This window comes from Macrobrachium rosenbergii, chromosome 37 (genome assembly GCF_040412425.1).
Source record: "Macrobrachium rosenbergii isolate ZJJX-2024 chromosome 37, ASM4041242v1, whole genome shotgun sequence".
Classification (NCBI taxonomy): domain Eukaryota; kingdom Metazoa; phylum Arthropoda; class Malacostraca; order Decapoda; family Palaemonidae; genus Macrobrachium; species Macrobrachium rosenbergii.
The window spans coordinates 29,778,999-29,800,158 of record NC_089777.1 but is presented as its reverse complement, the minus strand read 5'-3'; the positions used below and the strand labels follow the sequence as shown (position 1 = coordinate 29,800,158).

The 21,160-nt window shown below is 35.8% G+C and overlaps 1 protein-coding gene across 2 annotated transcripts in view; it reads right to left on the bottom strand.

Moving 5' to 3' along the window:
• The window catches only part of LOC136825441 (sodium/mannose cotransporter SLC5A10-like), a 405,606-nt gene that overhangs the window by 15,783 nt on the left and 368,663 nt on the right, over positions 1-21,160 (bottom strand). For both annotated transcript variants that reach the window (XM_067081888.1, XM_067081886.1), the window contains 5 exons: positions 11,239-11,343; positions 9,582-9,771; positions 9,238-9,449; positions 5,996-6,104; positions 3,640-3,925 (listed from right to left, as the gene is read on the bottom strand). In XM_067081888.1, coding sequence (XP_066937989.1) covers positions 3,640-3,925; positions 5,996-6,104; positions 9,238-9,449; positions 9,582-9,771; positions 11,239-11,343 — 902 coding nt within the window. The remainder of the gene's footprint in view (positions 1-3,639; positions 3,926-5,995; positions 6,105-9,237; positions 9,450-9,581; positions 9,772-11,238; positions 11,344-21,160) is intronic.

Below are 21,160 nucleotides of genomic sequence, written 5' to 3'. Positions count from 1 at the left end.
CAATTACTTAATTACTCTGTTCACTTGTTGGGAATTCATTCTTTGTCTTTAGTGACTACTTTCCCTTCTATTTTATTATTACTAGCGGGCACTGCCCGACGGGCAAACACTGTTCCCATAACCCGTTCCACTATATTGAAAGACCGAGTATGGAGCCAGAATGATGTGATTCTCTGGTAACAATGCTTCAGAAGTGAAAGAAAATATAAACAGCCGGAAGTGCCCGACGGGCATGCCTCCTAGTGTGGACAGGCCATTAGTAATTTTACTTTTTTTTTTTAATCTGAAAATCATTACATATAATAGCCCACATTCATTGTCGGAATGAATCCTTTTTGTAATGAACAATAGAGAAATGGTGGTAGCCCGGTGCCTTATAGAATTCTTATAGAATTCTAGATCCCCAGTAGTTAACTGACTTGCTTGCCACAAGCCTGCAATACTGTTAACAGTTACCCGACTTACTCAAAACCTTCCTGTTGTTGCAGTTCTTCATGTTACTGAAAAACATTTAAATTAACTACTGTACCAGTAATTTCACTTAAAAATCACTTTTGTCCCTTTTTTTGACAGTGTGATAAGTAAATATAATAACTTGAAGGTAGTTTTCTCTTAGGTCAGCTTTTATAAGTTGTTCTTGTCTTTGAGAGAAAAGCACTACCTGTGCTTTGTCAAGTATCTTCTTCTAGCATTTTTTAGTGTTCTGATTTACTATTTTGGCAAAAAGTATTTTGGTATCAGATATGAACTATGTACCAAACAGTAACCTAGTTAATTTTTTGAGTAAATTTCAGTTCAGATAATGTGTTATTGCAAACCAAGCCCTCTGGGAGACAAGAGAGTGTGAAGTAACCTTACAGTAGTGATACTGTGGCAATTGAAGCCCCTACCAAAAGATAAACAAACAACACTGCAAAAATTTACCAACCACCACAAACACACTATAGAATGTAGTACTCATCATATAAAAATGTATGATCAATAAAAGTGAATAGCATATCAAACAAAATGCAAAAAAATTCTAACCATAGAAGAGAAGCTTAATTATGTCTGCACTGAACTGAGTCACACAAAAGAATATTTCGTTGGAAGATGGTGTGTGATAAGGGCATTCACAGTGAGGTCTTTGTCAGTTCTTTCTAGTTGAAGTGGCTGGGGAACCCTTTGCAAGAAATAAATATGGATATATATGATTATCATGTCTTTGAAGCCCAAATGATGCAATCCCAGAATGTAGAGAATGTAGAACAACACTTACAGGTGAACTTTTGTCATGTGATGTCCAATTTTCAATCAACAAAGAATACTGTATCAAACTTCAGTAAGGAATCTCTAAAAGGAAGTTTTGTCAGAATCTCCTATATTTTCAACTATGTCTCAGTGTTAGATTTTTGAGAAACTCTAAAATATTAAATAGCACCTAATAAGTATATAAAAAAACAAACCTCTTTAGGATGCTCCTACAATTGATGGGTTAGTATGAAAATTGTTTCAATGTACTGTACAGGTAAAAACATTTAATGTGGGCTTAATTTATATTTACCTGTGGTCTGTATTTCTTGCATTTTTTTATTTTTTGCATTCGGTTTTAATTCCAATTCTTAGCCAGCTTTTTAAGTACTTCCTGTATAATTTTCCATTATGTATTAATACTCATTGAGAATTCTCCTCATGTTTACCCAGTTTATGTTATTGAATTGTTTATCTCTTACATTTTATGTACTGTATTCTGTCTCTGTATGTTGGTGGTTGTCAGGTGTTTTGTCCGTGCATTTTATTTACTTTCTCATCTTATCATCTTGTATTGAAGATGCTGTAACAAACTTCTGAAGGTTTATTTAAGCTGTGTCATGTTTGTATGTCTAGTATGTGACTGGGATCCCTGTCAGTTGTGTCGTGTTTGTCGGGGCTAGGTTTGTACCCCTGATCATACTGTTTGACTTTCCAAGGTTGGTTGCTTTCAGTGAAGTCTGCCTTAAGAGGAAGGCCTACAGGAGACATGCGTTGGGTGCCACAGCAGATGTTTCTCTTTCTGCTTTGGAGCTGTCAGCTTTTTGCCCTGCAGCAATTCCTTTATGAAAGTAGCAGTTAAGGACCTTTACTTTTTAGAAGGTATTTTGGCAGAGCTGTCAAGTGTATGCTTAATGCCTTCCAATGTGTATTTTCCTATAAGCAACACCTAAGTACACACCTAGCTCCTCCTGTGGATGTCATTTCATGGAAAGGAGTATCATAACCACCTGCAGCAGTAAAATTTCTACTGCATGTCTCCAAGAGGATATGCAGGATTCCCTTCAGTGCCTGTTAACCGTCACTCCACTTCTCCTTTTTCACTCTTTGCTTGTGAGGCCCATCACCACTCCTTCAGTTCCAGTTTTTAGGCAAGGACGTTTGCTTGCTTCCTTGAGATAGCCAATCTGGTGTTGGAGAAATAGCTGTTGCTGCTTCACCATTTTCATCTTTAAAGTATAAGATTCCCACTCCAACAAGAGCAGCAAGCACTAATCCTTATGCAGCTAAAATTGAGGCCAGGAAGAGAGACAGGAACTGCTCTAATAGATGGCTACATTATAGGATCATGACAGTGCTGCTTCCAAGACCTACAGACACAGTAGCAGAATGATGGTTCTGCTGACCTTAGGAGTTAGACATGCTGACATTTACCACACAGGCACAAGGGTTTGGGACCATGGCTGTGGTACCAAGCATTAGAGTTCTTCCAGGACAAAGCCACTTCAAGACAGACCACACAGGTACCAGGACTTTGGAGAACATAGTCATGAGAAAAGGCAACACTGACGTGAAACAAAACAGCACTTTAGCAATGAGATCAGGCCAGGACAAAGGACACACACTGAGTCATTTAATGAGCCAAGTATAAGTATAGTGGATCTGTTCTATTCCCTAGTCATAGGTTCACTCTTTGGAAAGGAGTCAGCACAAAGCTTCCAGGATTCTTGTTAAGATTACAAACTATGAACCATCAGCAGTTTTGGTATCCTTGAATGTAAGGGACCACTTCTATATAAAAAAAAAGTAAATAGCAACCCTACAGTTGCTGAATGAAGGATGAAACGAAAGCATGATAATTTAAAAAGTTAAAAATTAATGTCCCATCATCCTCTCAATAACAAGCTTCATCATTAAGAGATAATGTAACTTAGCTGGTTTGTTATCTGCTTAAATATGGCACTGGTAGAAGGGTCTTTTCTATATTCTTCACTTTTTGCCAGTGGTCCATAACGGGTTAAATACTATTCATGGATACCATCTGGTATCATAAGGTTCCTATGAGCACCTGAATGGTGGGGGGGATATGGAAACAGATTAATCTGTTTATTGCTACACAATCCTTAAGAGGTCTGCAAGTAATGTGGGCTCCTTTTATTCAGCTTAGGAGTTCATCCTCTTCAATATATTTTTCTTTCTGGAAATTTTGATTAAAGTAAATACCTGGGCTTTATAAGCAATCCATCTTTTAGTGTTACACTTCATGAGTGGTATATTTGCTTTTGCACTTCCTATTTTTGAAGCAGAAAAGCAAGAGGAACATATATAAAGCAGTGATCTCAATTTGATGTAAATAAAAAATGCATATCTAAGAAAGAGTAAAAAGAATGACTAAATCATATTTCCTACCTTCCAACCATTAGCTGTTCTTTACCCTTTGCTCTAGGTCTGAAGTAAGACCAAATATCCATTGTAAATAGGGTAGATGCAGAATTGAAAATAGAAGTCAGATTACTCATGATTGCTGAAAGCATGACACACAACATGACACCTCGCATCCCAGTAGGTAAATACTCCAGCACAAGCTTTGGGTATGCTGAATTTGAACAAGATTTGTATGAGCCACAAAATCTGTAGCACTCTTCAGGAACCACACATCCTATTTCATCAGGAAATAACACCCGTGATATCATTCCTGTGAAAAAAAAAAAAAAAAACAGTCAACAAGGTTGGATGATAAATATGTTGCTGCAGGCAGTATGTTATGAAAATTGACCAGCAGAGTAAGACAACATAATCTAATGGCACATAGCAAAAAAATTACCTGATAACTTGACAATCTATTAAAGCAGGTAGTCCAAGGTCTGTACATAGAAAATTTGTTTACTGTTTAGCAATTTCTCATCATTGGTTCTATTTGTGTGGGGGTGTTTGATGACATTGTTCTTGGGACTATCTTTCTCATTCATTATGTAATATTTAAAGGCCCAAGTCACAATAAATGCACTCTGATCTGTTTTCATAAATAAAATACTGTGAATTTATCCTCATTCACTGGAAACTCACTCCATCAGGTTCTCAGGCGCTGCTGTGACCCATCTTATTATCACTCAAAATACCCACTGGAAGGGTTTGCTGTAAGATTCTACACAGTGATTCTTGTAGTGGCATTCCTAACCCCATGCCCATGTCCTACTAAGTGGCATTAAAAAGAGGTCCCCTGTAATTTTCACATTAACTTAGCATTGATGTGGTGATTTTCAATCCTCAGTACTGTATATGGTCTCTCCAGGAGATAATTTATCCATTGCCCCTTTGGTTTACCCTGTTGTCTTCTTGTCATCACCCCATTACAGTATTAACATCTGTGGTACTGTTTTATTCCCTCTTGTCCTGCTTATGTTCATGATGTATAAAGTGGTTGTTGGACAGAAGGCTGAAGGTCCAAGTGGCACTCGTGGTGTGGGGAAGTATTCCTCCTCCTTTTGTGAAAAAAAGATGAGAGCCTGAAGAACATCTTGTATCACAAATGAGGGCTCAAGATTTTTGATGGGCTTGTGATGAATCCTTCAGTAACCAATCAAAAAGAAATATACAGGCAGTCCCCAGTTATCGGTGATCCGGTTTTACAGTGCTTGTCTAGCGATGACAATAACTGGATTTCCAGCAACGATAACTGGATTTTTGGCACTGATATGCGGCAATATCCACTTATCGATGCCAATACCCACCTAACAGGCGCCAATCCCTGCTTATCGGCGCCATATTTGTCAATTTCCGGTTATCGGCAATTTTCGGTTATCGTCACGCCGTCAGGAACGGAACCCCTTCTGATAACTGGGGACTGCCTGTATATGTAATCAGCAAGAGGTAGGTGCAATAAGGTACTGTACAAAAACAAATGCTGATAAACACTGCATTTGATGAGTGTAGCTCTAAAGATTTAATTATCAGAACCAGCAATGATAAAGAGGTTTGACATATAAGTTTCCCTCTTTAATCAACCATGTTAGGTACTCCAGTTCTACAGTTCCTCGCTGGGTGAGCAGGTTCCGTTCTCAACTACCACTCTCTTGGCCGTGAGTTCGAATCTCCGACCGGCCAGTGAAGAACAAGAGGAATTTGTTTCTGGTGATAGAAATTCATTTCTCGCTATAATGTGGTTCGGATTCCACAATAAGCTGTAGGTCCCGTTGCTAGGTAACCAATTGGTTCTTAGCCATGTAAAAATAAATCTAATCCTTCGGGCCAGCCCTAGGAGAGCTGTTAATCAGCTCAGTGGTCTGGTTAAACTAAGATATACTTTTTTTTTTAACTCCGGTTCTACAGTTAGAAAGGTGAGCTGGCTTGGTGCCCCTTCATAAAATCCAACATGCACTTAAAACCTGATCAGACTTCTTGTGGTGGTTGTCAATATGATATCAGTTCAGCAACAAAATTATTGAGGATCAACACAAGTCATTCTTAGTCTGGATGCTCTGAATTTACCTCAGCAATGCAGTTCCACTTGCTGGGCTAGACCACTCCTTCACTGCTTTTGTATAGTTCTTTCTTGTGACACACAAGTCTCCCCATTATACTAAAGTCGAGGCAACTGACATGCATTTGCGTGCGTATGTGTGTTTTCATGTCCAAGTCTATGGATTCATAATTAATCTGGTAATCTGTAAATATGGAAATGTTATAGAAAAACTTGATCTGTCTGTGTTCATAAGAATTAAGAACATGCATGAGAAATAGACTGATGAAAATAATCATAAATTACCTGGTAAAACAATGATGAATAATGGCAGTAACTTTGTGTATCCAGCAAATAGTGTTCCTCCTTGTGCATGGGAAAGGCTTTTTGCTGCCAGTGCCCGCTGAACAATCATCTGTAAATATGCATATTACTGTACAGTCTACATATTTTAGTATTATTATTAATTACTACTTCACCCAGACCACTGCTCATAATATATTTGATCTTCATTTCAGTATGTGGCAAATCCTTGAAAAATTAACAATTGGATAAACTGAAAATGCTGAAGGTCTGACAAAAGAATTTTGTGTCTGATACTTGATATACATACAGGCAGTCCCCGGTTTACGACGGTTCCGGCTTACGACGTTCTGAGGTTACGACTCTTTTCAAATATATTCAACAGAAATTATTTCGCGGCTTACGACGCATGTTCCGGGGTTACGACGCGTCGTACTCCGATCCGACGGATGAAATTTGGCCCCAAAACGGCAGAATAATCATAATTTGAAGGTTTTTTTGATGTAAAACTCAATAATAATGCAGTTTACGTCCGTTTTCAATGCACCCAGAGCATTAAAAGTAAGGTTTTCTTATGATTTTTGACGATTTTCGACGATTTTCCGGTTTACGACGATTTTCGGGTTACGACGCGGCGCAAGAACGGAACCCCCGTCGTAAACCGGGGACTGCCTGTAGTTGATTGAAAATTGGACAAAAGATGTGTTTGATTTTGAGTGTTGTTCTGTATTCTCTGTATTTATTGATTGGGTCAAATTGGTTATTCATCAAACACATAGATCAGATGAATGTGACCAATTTGCGAGGGGGGTGTCTTAAGAATTATCCATTTTTTCCAGTGTTCCCCATCAGAATTAATTTTATGCAATAGGGGATGTACATTCTTAACATTCATCCAGATTCCCAAGCCTATGATAGAGCTACATTTGAAGGGTCCCATGCGTATTACAAAGCTATATTATACCAAGATAAATGCAATGCTCTTAGTACCTTGATAGTCCATTGAGGTTAGACCCAGCCCTAGGAAAAGTCTGGCATTAGAGTTTCAAATTACTCATCCAAATCAGTTACCTACTCAGGTTCTATGGATGAGTAAGCAAACTGACAAACCTCATCCTCCTTAATTTAAAAAAAAACGCTCAAAATTGTATTAGAAGCTGTGCGGGTCTTAGCGCTCAAAGGTCAGTGATAGTGCAAGGAGAAAACAAAAAGCGAGTAAAAGGTAAGAAAACCAAGCCAACTCAGTTAATCAGGGCAAAGTTATGAGGCTGTACTAGTCAGCTGCTCTCTTAAGACCTGCCCCCACCCAACAGCAAGGTGCTGAGATTGGGGAGAAGGGAATTATTTGCAAGATAATATCTGACGTATGTGTAAATATTTAGAATGCTCGTGAATATGTATAAAAAATGATTCTGCTAGTGTTTTGAAAATATTAAACATAATATAATTAATATAACCGGACAACTGAATAAAAAACGGTGTGTTGCCTTGAAGGGTTTTCATTCTAAAATAAAATTTAAATTTGATTTAATTGCAGTTTTTTAAAATACTGAAAATTGAACACATAACAAAGATGAATATTCAAGTAAATTTTCTAAATTTGTTTCCAAAATTTGACTTTTTTTATTGCACATTCATATAAAATATGTTGAACTGCTATTGTTGTCATTCTCTGCATATGGGGAGTCGGGCTCTTAAACCAATCTCCATGGATCAAACATTTGTGACCAATTTCGAAAACTACACACAATCACTTCAGAACTGATTTGTTTTATTAGACAGTAAGGTAACAAATCCTACATCTGATGGAGATTTGGAACCAACAGTATAAATTGCAGTGTGAACCTTTAATTCTTATATATTTTACTGTGTGTTGTTTATCATGGTCAGGATTGTATGCACAGTTTTTGTATATATATGTATGTGGGTATATTTGTGTATGTATGTGATGTGTAATATTTTTATATTGGTGTCTGGGTGTATGAAGTTCTAATGTACTCGTGTATATCTTTTTTATAATAAATATTCTGAACTCCTTATATGTAGAAATGTATGCTGCTTATGATGTTCAAAGTTTAAGCCTAATTTTTGGATAGCACAAGTGTGCACAAACATATACCAAACAAATAAGTAATGGAGAGGAAAGTCGCAGTGCTGGAGAAATGCTTTTACATTTACTGACTCAAAAATTTTGTTAGCTCTAACTGTTGGGTCTTGGCATTCTTTCCAGAAAAGAATGCCACACTTTAGAAACATTATCCTGTCTTTGAATTGATCACACTCATCTGACCCTTGAGTATTTGATGATATCAAGTACTATGTATTAGAATTAAATCCTTGAAAGAATTTTCTCAGACCCTTTGCTATTTTAAAGTTATCCACTCATTCAGTCTAATGAGTTGATATATTCAATAGGAACAAACCACCTAGGCCAGGCTTACAAGAGCTACGAATGTTGACCTAGTAGTCTGGTTTGATTATTTAATAATAATTTGCTTGGGACTTATCCAGGATTAACTGCAGTACAGGTATAATTATGGCACTGCCCCATTCATTTAAGTAAGCTTCTTAGCCAAATGTGATTGTACAACTGTAATTAATATAATTTGCCACAGGTGCTGTGTTCTATCATTTCAGTGGTTTGCATTTGATCCTAAGCCTAAGCTTGTACAAGTGGAGATAGCCTTCTATACCTCTCTTTTTACAGTGCTGAATTTACATTATACGTACAGTAATTTATGTCCTCAATTTTTTCAGAGCTTACTGTGATTAAATTCTAGGCTTTTGGTACTATTAACTGTCTAAAAATATCTTCCTTAAATGTTATAAGTACAGTACTGAATTCTATTTCACTTATGAGAAAAGTGTCTTGGTGAACTAGCAAAACTTATCTTAATCATGTAAAATCGCTGCCATATTTCTCAAAGAGCAATATTGCTGGATATACCAGAGATATATAAATTCTTCCTCTTATTACTGTACTACTTTTACAGATTTTGCTGATAGCTTGTTGTATGTTGGTTTGGCCTCTTTTGTATGTAATGTATTTGCCAAGGGTTGTTTATCATGCAGTTTCTTGTACTTTTATTTATCTAAATGTATGTCTTTTGAATGCATTTGTTTTATTAATTTTGACAATGTTTTAGACACCAAGGGACCCTGTGTTTGGAGGGGTTTCATAAGACTGGGGCAATGTGTTTTATAGTTTTTTTTGCTATGCAAACACATTCTCACAAGCATCTTACCTGGTCAGTACACCAGTACCAAATGGAAGCAGGCATTTGTCCTAGTAAAAATGCAGGCCATGGCATATCACTAACAGTAGGATCTGCATTTCTTAGCATCTGCCAGGAATCCACTCTAGGGAGTCCACAGGTTGAGTTTTCTATCATCTTCTCAGGGATTGAAACCAAGTATTTTGTCTGAAGTTCTGTGTAACCACCTACTTCTTGGAAACCTTAAATGAAAACATTAATGGGATTTGGCATTATCATTGTCTACAATATGTACTTCACTTAATTCAGGTATGTAAATACTGTGCAGTACATTAATAATTAATTTCAGAAATAGCTTCTCGTTCATGTTTTACCTTTAACAACAACAAACAGGGATCCACCAATCATGACAAAGAACTGGAGTGTATCAGTATAAATGACAGCTGTCAGACCACCAATCAAGGTGCAAATGGCAGTCAGTAACAACATAATTATGATGCAAAGGTACAAGTTGCTGACTTTCAGTGCTTGCTGAAGGAAGATGGCACCTGAATATAGGTTCACCTGTGAAAGGACATTTTTTTTTTATAAAATTGACTTAAACAAAACTGCTGACAAAAATTATGATTAGCATGCCAGAATGATTACAGACTGGTAATAATCACAGCAGAACAATGTAATAGCAACAGCTCCTATGTGGTATTGCATTATTGCCTTGAGCTCAGGGTGAACCTTCATTCATATCTAACAGTTTCAAAAAGTCAAAGCTCTTGTGATGAACTGTTTGGTTGTGGTATATATATGCATATATAAAATATATTGAGAGAATTGAAATATATATATATATATATATATATATATATATATATATATATATATATATATATATATATATATATATATATATATATATATATATATATATATATATATATATATATTGTACTAAAAAGTCAGGTAAAAATAATAGCTTGGGTGAAATTGAACATATGTTTTAAGATGGCTTGAACATGGAAAGATAATGTGAGACGATAGGTAACTGAAAAGTGTATTATTTTGAATTTTTATGAGTTAGTGAGATTGTGTGAAGGAAATGTTAGAATGGCAAGGACTCTGTAACCGGAAGCACAGAAGACACAAGATGAAAGGCAAATGATGCAGTGAATGCAGAAGGCTTATTAACAACTCTTCCACCTTAGCAAGAAAGGCATCTAGGAGAGTAATAACAGACCAATACTTCGTAAAATGCAGCTGCAGAGACCTCATTCTGAAGTGACTGTGTGGAACCTATGTCTTGAGTGAGCACAGGTAATCAGTGAGACTGTCAAGGCCTTTAATATAAAAAATATACAAAAAAAAAAAAAAAAAAAAACTGAGACACACACACACACAAATGAGCACAAAGGACAGTTTTTACCCAGTTCATCTCCTTGACAACAGACTTGACAGTAATAATCAACAAAAAAAAAAGCATCACTGGAGACAAAATTAACCTTGACTCAAAGGTGGAAGTTAACTTCATTGTTAACTTTTATCCTGTGAACAAGTCAGAAATCAGAAACAGGTGACATATGTTTCTGAATTTTAGGACAAGGGAGAATAGGGATTCCAAAAATGAGTTCTTGAGATTGTGCAAAAGAAAAGTTAGAATGGAATGGCAGCAGTGTCAAGGAGATACAAAACAGGAGGCAAGTGATGTGGTATATATGAGGGGTTTGATGTGTAGCTTTATGAAGTGGCTTAGCAAGGGGTTAATTTTTGAATTTGCAGTCAGAGTGTGAATGTACAGTAAAGTGACTGTTTTTTTTTCTCTGAGGCCCTACACTAATGAGTTCACTAGACTACAGTTATTAATTGCCCCATATTTCATTCCAATGAAAGTGACCTCTGGTTTTTATATCAAGACAGTAAAAGTAAATTTATATGCCTAAAAAACTACATCTGTTGCTTTTACACTTAAAAAGAGTAATTGGAAAAACTGCAAGATAGGTCTTCACTGATTATGTGTAAGATAATAATCAAATAACTTACAGATATTTTTGTAAATATGTACAAAATGAGGGAGAGCACAGCAAGATAGATCTGAATTCGTTTTCCGCCAAATCTTTTCTGGGTGTATTCTGGTAGTGTATTCACCTGAAAACATGAAAATAATAATAAAACCAACAAAAGGCACACTCAAATTTTGTTACGATCTGGGGAACCTTTTAATAAATAATGTCAACAGAAATTTTAACATCAATAGTAAGTTGTTTCTTGTGGATGTGACATTCTTAAGCACTTCATCTTTGGAAAATGGACACTATTAAAAAGATTAACCATTAAAAATGTACAAGTTCAGTATAGAAATTTAACACTTGAAAGTTCATCATAACAAGAAAACTCTGGTAACTTTCAGTAATATTTAGCTATTATAAAGTCTACATTTTATCTGAAGTGTCCTTGAAAATCACTACCCATAGTAACAAAAAATAAAGGTAAAAGAGAAAACTTGTATGTCAGAGGTTAACTATGAATTTCATGCAATTTAGTTTAAGGAATTTTTCACTGTTGCTATTTTAAGGCTAACATATACACTAATTATGTATCTTATTCAGAGCACAGTGCAACATAACCCTGTAAATGTATAAGTCAATTTATACCAAAGAATCACTATCAAAGGAAATAACACACTATTAGGTTTTAACATGTTCTTGACCAACGTCTCTATTTAAGTCTTTAATAGCTTAAGAATGATGTTTAAAATAGGTGTATTTTCACCCGGTGACCCATAAAAATGACAAATGGTTAGGACTCGGCACCTCTCTCGTTGGGACTTTGACATTGGGAATCCTATAGGATAAGGTTCCATGTTTTGACGACTCCATCTAGTGGAGCGCTCTGGGGGTGAATGCATCATTTAGCTTTCTCTGGTATCTAGCAACGGAATTACTAGAAATAAGTGCAGTATCACGGGCCCTCTCCAGAAATAGATTTTTCCTTTGTCAAAATCTTTTTTAACATGAATTCAGTCTTTGTATCAAATAGGTGTATTTTACGCATAAAAATGACAAATGGTTAGGACTGCTATCACACTGCCAAGTGTTGACTACCCAGTGTAAGTGAATGCATCTGCTGATTACAAACCAATTAATTATAATGGACTTAGTCCATGCAGCTGGTCTCTTAGCCACACCAGTCTGCTAATTCTTGAAAGATGAAGAACCCCCTGTGCATGCCCAGACCACACTCTTAACATTCCACAAGGTCACATTCTTTTGTGTGCAATGTCTTCCAAAATCAGCATCTTTCTGCATTTCGTGTGATGTACCATTCATTTTCATTCATTCATTTATTATTGACCTCTTTTCATTTTGACATTGTTTTGTAGTGCATTGTGAATTACTAAGTGCATTATTAGTTATTTCACTAGCTGCTAAGAGGTTACTATTAGTATTGTTTTCCTTTGTTTGAGGAAATAGCTTCAATCTTTCCTTTGCTTTTGGGAACTGCTTGGTCATCCTTTTGCTTTGGGCTTACTGTATTTGTTTGAGCAGCCATGGAATTACATTAGTTATACTTTTCAGTATGAAGTTAAAGTAACTGTATTCTCTAGATATACAATTGTTTTTCTTGCCAATTTCCCGTTAAAGGTTACCTTCCCGGGTCAAATTTCTCTTCTCAACATTATTTACTGCAGTGCTAGTGCTTCCTTTTACATTTGGCATGAATCATTCCCAAATAATTAAAATATTTTTTTTTATGTTGGTTTGTTTTCCTTGGTCCTTGGGGGGTTGAGTGATTCAATGGTCTTTATACTGCGAGAGAAAATCTCTTTGCTCTGTTTTCCAGAACTGATGATACATGATCCAATGGTTGGGATTTAATATATTTTGTGATGCTTAGTGCTAATTCAGTCTTCTTACCTTTAGATCAAAACTTTGTACTGTATTGTTTTTTGTTTATCCATGATGTTGAGGTGCATCTGTAATGACTCCAGCCAAAATACTCAAGTGAAATATTATTATTAAGATACCTATAATTAAGGCACAGTTGCATTAGAAGGACAGTTCACCACTGAGATTATGTTTTGATGTTACAGTATTTACTATTCAATATAAATTAGTCTGTTGATAAATTTAACTGCATTCATCTGGCTAATCCCTTGGTATTCTTGTAACATTTCATTACTGCAGTGGTTTCAGATTAATAGCCCTTCATTATTGCTTAGAGAGTGTTAACTCCCACTTCTGTGATTTGGAAACTTTACATTCAGCAATACAGTTATTCAATGTTTACTCGGTTCCTCGCTGGGTGAGCAGGTTCCGTTCTCCGCTACCGGCCAGTGAAGAACAAGAGGAATTTGTTTCTGGTGATAGAAATTCATTTCTCGCTGTAATGTGGTTCGGATTCCACAATAAGCTGTAGGTCTCGTTGCTAGGTAACCAGTTGGTTCCTAGCCACGTAAAAATAAATCTAATCCTTCTGGCCAGCCCTAGGAGAGCTGTTAATCAGCTCAGTGGTCTGGTTAAACTAAGATATACTTTTACAACTTTCTGCTTATTTTGTGATTTTTATGCAAGGGGTATGCTTGCAACTCCACGTCTTCTTTCGATAAGGATCTACATTTAGTGTCCTTTATTTTAGGACGTGTGTTTTCTGTGGCAAACATGGACAGAGTGTGTGTGTTTGTGTGCAAACTGTTGTGTTGATCAGTGGTTTTTTCTATTCTTAGAGGAGGGATTACTTATGTTAAGCTCCCAAAACCTTGGCTGACGACTCCTCAGGCTATTCTTTAAGCTGTGTTCCCACTCACACAATCAGGATTTGAGTTTTTTCTTGTGTGTCTGCAGTGCCACTGCCTCATTCCAAGAGCACTAAGGGTAGGATGCACAAGACTTTGTCTCATGTCTTGACTCCTACTGTCTTCTCATGATGAGGACTATGCTGTTTCCTCAAAAGCCCCCTTCCCTAGGGGGGGGAAGAACTCTTACTACCCCAAGGAGGATTTTTTTCCATCATTGCCTAACTCCCCCTTATTTTTCAGTTTCTAACCACCTGTTCATTTCACAATTTCACCCATACTGTGCCTTCCTCCTTCATCTCTATGTCCTAACTGGATTTCCTGAGATCCGTCAATTTGGCTTTTGTGGATCATTTGAAGGTGTTTCAGTGTATTATGATAATTCCAAGACCCTCATTATTCATCTATAGCCATGCTGATTGCAGGCAAATCACCTTCAACAGTGCCTTTTCTGAACTCTTGAGATGCTTTTGGCCTCCATGTCATCTTGAGTGACATTGTCATCAACAGTAATTGCCATACCTCCCAAATCAACTGGGGTCACTCTATCCCTGCTGACCATGGCTTAAATTGCAGCCATTGCTTTAAGTCTCTGATTCTGGTTTTGTTCCATTGTCTTTATTTATGCCTTGTCTTCTGCTGGTGCTCACTGGCTTCATTTGAAAGACATGACTTTCCTTGTTGTGACTAAGATCCATTCTCTTTCCAAGAGTATTATGAAGTGCTGCCCTGAGGAACCATCCTCTTTTGAACCCATGAGGAGACTAGTGCAGACCCTTCTCACTGTATAGTCAAGCCTTCTGCTGTTTCAGACAGTCAATAGTCTCATATACATTACTGCTCTTACTCTTCGTGATGAAGTCACAAATTGAGTCATCTGTCTCCTAAACCATGCAATAGAAGCAGCTCTTCAGAGTCCTCTACCGTATTTCCATGGTTCTAAACCGGACTTTACTGCACATCATTCATCAGGACCATCTTGTCCTGCTGTTAGCTCTGTAGACAATTCATGACCAAGAGTTTTGCCACTGCCCGATCTTTAATACCTCTGTAGTCTCCTTCAATGATGTTTCTCCCCCTCGTACTTAGATCAAGAACTTACAGTTCCCTGCTGGAACTATCATTGCCAAACAAAAACACTAGTTACACAAAATACCCACTTACATCCTCCACAGCTTCCGTTGTTCACTTTTCTGATTCAAATTCGTGTTGAAAAAATGCACAAATACCATACATACAATAAGAAAATTATGAAAGAAGATTCAACATGGTCAATGCACAGCAAAACTGCTCCACTGTGACCAAAGAATAAGTGCTGGCTAACAGCAGGTGATTGGGATTTTACTCCCACTTGCCTGCCTACCGTTATCTAATTAACCATCTTGTTTTTAAGTTTCAGTGACCATATCTAATTTTCCCTGAAGAATACTCCTACCTAAAAGGCAAAGGTTTATTTCTGTAAGAACCAGTTTTTTTTTATCTACATTTCATATTTCTAATACTGTTCTATAAAACTTTATCAAGATATGTTCCCAGAAAAGGAATAAACATTTAGGTTTGAATTTTTCTCTCCTCACAAGGCTTCAACAAGCTGAATACAGTGCTGTTATTGTTATGATTTTTGTGGATTATGGCAACATAGGGGATATTTTAATGTTCATATAGATTTTCCCTATGGCTACGAAAAAGCTAAAACTTGGTACGAATGAACCCCTCTCATGAGGGAACATTGTGAAAAATATATTTACCCAATCTCACCAAGAATGCTGCTTTGTTACCAAACAAAACATTAAAAAAAAACCTTTACATTTACACACACACACTCAGGAAATTTAGAATACAGCAAACTTTATCATACCTAATTAAATAAACATTAAGTAATAAGCAAGGTAAACAAAAATGTATGGGTTAATAAAATACAAACACAGTATTTTCAGTACCTTGACATTTATGGAAAATGTTGATATTACACACACTTCTGAATAATAAAACTTCATTTTAGATATAACACACGGTTCAAACACCATTTTCCTAAATACAGTATCATGTATAAGCAAACTATTTTACAGCACAAAATAGAGAATTTTATCAGCTCTAGGCTTATAATAAACTTAAGCACCCTTGAGATTCAGGTAGTATTTTACAGCATTTCTCCTCGACTATTATTAGTAGTCAAATCTAACCCAATATAAAATCCACTGTCATTTCTCAGTAAATCACTAAGAGGGCTTTTGAGTTAACAGTATGAAGATTCATGCAGTTCTCAATGTTTACAGTAATATTGCATCCAAGCATTTTACAGTGTGGTTATTGTGAATGATATAAATATGCAGCAACTTTGGCTGCTAATAGTGCATTTACATGTCACCTTGTGAATAAAGTCCTGTAATTATATATCAATATTTTTCATATTTATCCTATATTCCTCATGATGATTTCCAACCATTTAAAATACACAGTATAATGAACTCATAAAACTATGAACTCTCACTTGTGTTATTCTCGAACATACAAATCACTCCTAAAAGATCACAACAAATCACATCACGGGTTAAACCACTGAAGAGTAAAATCTCACGGCCTTTCTAATTACCTGAGGTTCACTTACTCTTCAAACCACATCTGAAGTAGGACTTTTGTTTAAATTCAGCCAAAAAACTTCTACAATTTATAAACAAACAAAAATCTTATGTTGCAGACTGTGCCTTGACTAAATTTTCAACATAAATACACTTAAGTTATTGATCTGCAGGCACTACTGACCAGAGATGATGAGTAAGAGTATTCCTACTAATGGTTTCAGTGGTTTGTTAGATGTGTGACAGATTCTCATGACAGAGCAGTGAATAGAGGAAAGAAAATTAGTGCAATACAGTTTTTTAAACCTAAGCAGTAAACAAAAAGACAAAATACATTGCAATGTACATTTAAAGAGGAAAATAATACAGTACTTTCAAGGATTGTGACTATGAAAATCACTCTGAAGCACTTTGAAAATGAAAAACAGTAATACCCTGTAATTGATCCTACATTAAAAAGAAAATGATTAATAAGTAAGCTTATTGCAGGCACCAAACCTGAGGTCTATAGCAAGGAATTAACTTGCAGAACTAAAAAGTGAATTTTTAATTTTCAAATTAAGAAGCTCAGTAACAAATACATAATGGGATATACTTGTCTTCCACACTATAAAAATTATTTACATTTTCTATGCGTAGTGAAAAGAGAAAATTTGTCCTGGTTTTAATAAATTTACACAAATACTGTATCCTATAGTTTTTCAAGGACAATACAAAATAGTGTAGATATCAAAACTACTATTTTCTTGACAAAGTAGTAATCAGCTTCAAGAAATTGTTCCAATAAGTATGTCACACAGTATAACCAAGCTTTAGTGAAAAAAGCAGGTCCCTAACTAACATTTCAGGATAAAAGCTGTAATTATTTGTTAAAAAGACAAGTAACTTTTATAGTACTGTATGGTATGTTCAGTTCACACATTTTAATTACCTTGAGGAAATAAGTGAATGGTAATATAATTATAATACTGCTCTAAAAGTCATATAGTAGTGCAAATGAATGGGAAGTATAGTAAAAAATGTCACAGCACTCTCAAATAGAAAATTATGGAATTACAGCTCAAGAAATAGAATGCAAATTACAACTGATATCTGGTCCTTTGCCAACTGATTTAGTTTGAATTAACATAACACTCTTCCTAAGTACAAAGAAAATATATATATGATGATGAGCCTATTGTCCAGATTCAACTTAGAGGTCTAAGATGTACATAACCAGTTAGAGGGGAGATTAAAATTTCTAAGGGCTATTACTATGCTAACATTCTACTTTTTATCAAATCCTATTCAGTTTGGTATAAAATTTTATTGAATAAGGCATGTGTTTTACATCTCTGAGCCTCTGTAACTAGCCTCATGTCATTGTCCTTTAATGTCACATATATATTGCCTTAAGTTTTTTAACAAGTGCATCAATCTGTTGAGGTTAAGATATTTCACTGCGTTTCAGACATTTTTCCCACTTCTTATTTTTAACTGCCAGTTGAACTCTTGCCTTATAATGCTGTATTTTACGTTAATTTTCATCTCAACTCTACAGTATGTAATTTAACTGCCAAAACTGCTATCAGCAGTGTTTGATCAATGGTAGTTAATATCTCTGCTTCTTGCGTTTTTTGAAGTCTTTGCAAAGCATCCGTATCTGATACAAGCAACCAATCCAAGAGTATGTTGGATAAGCTGTCTGTTACTCATAGCTCTACCTGGTTCCCTGATTTCTTCTGTTAAAGTAAATATCTTTCATCACAATTACTAAGAATTAAAAAAAAAATTAAGTGCTTCCTAATTATTTGCATTAAAATTATTTTAATGAAGGACATTACCCATACTGCTTTATGTAATCATAAATACCCTTTATCTTGGAATCTTCCAAAAGTAGGCAGAAACAGCAGTTTCAGAATGGGTTTCCAAAAATTATTACTTTATCAGAATTTTTGGTAAAAACTGCTGAATAGATATGTTTCCTTTGACAACCACTAAGGACATTTCACAGAGCAATGAATTTCACTTTCAAAGATGCTGGAAAGAACATATCATTGATATAAAGTTAACCAAAATTTTAAGCAGTCATTAGCTTTAGACTTTAAATCTGGTATATCATGATTTGGATAAATCTGGTATATCATGATTTGGATTCTAAGGCACTTACTTTGTACAGGATCAGATTGCTAGATAGCCTTGTCGTATTAGCGCATAAGCAATAACATTACATAGAGGTATTAGAATAAAATCTTTTAAATTTATTCTTCACATCCACCATTTTCTTAACCTGTTACATAAGAGTAATCAAATGTTCTGTTAGGTATAAATCTCTGAATATCTGAAGCTCTATGAAAATTTTAACTCTTGTGGAAAAACTTATTGTTTTCCTTAAAAATTTATTTACTTGTTATTATTTGGTAGTTTAACAAGACCAGTGAATCAAAGTTTGCAATTCTAAAAAAAAATTAACACTAATTAAATTAATATTATGAAAGGAAAGCCTGATAAACTTATGTTTCATAGTCAATACTGTGTTATTTTCTCTACTCACTGTATATGGAATGATTCATGAAGTGTGACCATTAGTTAGTTAGTTATAAATGATTTGTTTAACCAGACCTCTGAACTCTTTTAGGGTTCTTCTCGGGCTGGGAAAAGAATGGGGGAAAGAGTACATAAAAAAAATTAAGTAGTTAACTAAATAAATAAATAATAAAAAAGGAGGGGAATTAAAAAAACAATCAAAAAAAAAAAAAAAAAAAAAAAAAGGGGGGGAAGATTATATTTTACTTATCAATTTAATTTTGTTTAGGAAGAGAATGATGTTATTAATTGAAAAGTTATTACCTTCTGCTAGAATATCCTTTATTGATTTATTTTGTAAATAAGTCTTTCTTTCATGATGCCATCTGGGACAGTCAATCAAGATGTGTTTGATTGTTACTGGGATGTTACATCTTTCACAAGTTATTGGGTTTGTGTGCGGAGTTGACATCAGATGACCATGTGTGAGTCTGGAGTGTCTATTCTGAGTCTTGTTAAAATAACCTCATTGATTCTTTGCTTTTGGGTAGAAGAATGCCATTTTTAACTTCGTTCTTAATTTGTTTTAGTTTGTTTTTGTATATTTGTCTAATCATTTTGCCAATCCCTATAAATTAAGGGTTTAACTGATGCTAGCCAGTCTGCATATGGGTGCTTTCATAGTAGTTGGGGGGATTGTACAAGCCAATTTTGCAGCTTTATCTGCTTTCTCATTACCCTCAATGCCTACATGGGCTGGGAGTGTGACCATTAAATACATAACTGTTTATTGTTGTACAACTATGTCTGCTTGTTAGACAGCGATACCACTTTTATATGTCATTCTTTTTGTATTGTTGATTTCCAAAACTGTACTTTTAAACTGCTTTGATTTGTTACTATCAGCTTCATTCTGCAAATTCTGTTATCTTTTCATTACAATGAACATCAGTAGTACCACAATCATTTTCACAAATGTTGAAGTTAATCTAGGGTTTTTCACAAAGTTTCTCTGACCTTCAGCTGCATTTTCATAATCTATATTGACTTCTTTCATCTAGCAGTACATCTGTTTTCACGTGTCTCTTGCTCCACTTTTTACTTCTCGAGAACAAATCTTCTGGCAAGTCTTATGACGGTCAAGAAATGTGACTCTATGATCTCAAATCGATCAATAGCAATAAAACAAAGTTAAAAACTTTGGTTTAGGGGATATTTAATGATCTTTACAGATAAAACTGCAGAAAGCTCTGATAAGAATACAGAAACAACAATAAGTGTTGAGGACTAAGTTTCCCTACCTGGAGATATTGCAGCAAAGCCAACACCAGTGGGATGTTTGGAACCCTCAGTAAATATTAAGAGGCATGGGCATTTAAAATGTCTACATTATACAGGGTTTGGCAGCAGAGGGTGAGGATCACATCCTACTTGAGAGGATGAAGCTCCCAAAGATACAAGAATGTTCAAAACTCCTCATGAGCATAGACAGCTTCACCAAAGAGGAGAGATCCAGGCCTTTCAGTCTGGGAATCTAGCTCAAGGCTGATCATCAATAGCCTTTCACAGAGGAAACAGAGAAGCTTGTCTTGGCAAAGGTGAACAAGAAAGTCTGCTGAACAGATGCTCCAACCAAAAAGATCCCTTCTACGACATCAATCACAGATAGTGACCCACTTTCTTTGGTTCATGTTAACAGAGAAATGATGGAGGTACCCAAACATCTTCACAGTCCTGCATAAACGTGTCTCTCTTACAGGATACACTGGATAACCTCCAAGTGTGAAGCTAAAGGGAGTGGACTGCCTGATTTTACCTCCTGGATGTAACTGACACAGAACAGTAGGCCAAGGGGGAATTTCCCATGATGCCTAGACAAGGAGATCTGGATAGCACCTGGCTTGAGGCCAACAAGGAGCAACCAGGGTGATCCTGAAGTTAACCGTTGATTGTCCAACAAATCAAGCCAAAAAGTGGAAAGGTGTAAACATCCACTTTGTTGGTGTTGGAATACATCTTCCATCACTGCTTAGGGAAAATGGAACACTGGAAGCTTCCCGGTCAGCCCAGTTACAAATAGGTCAAG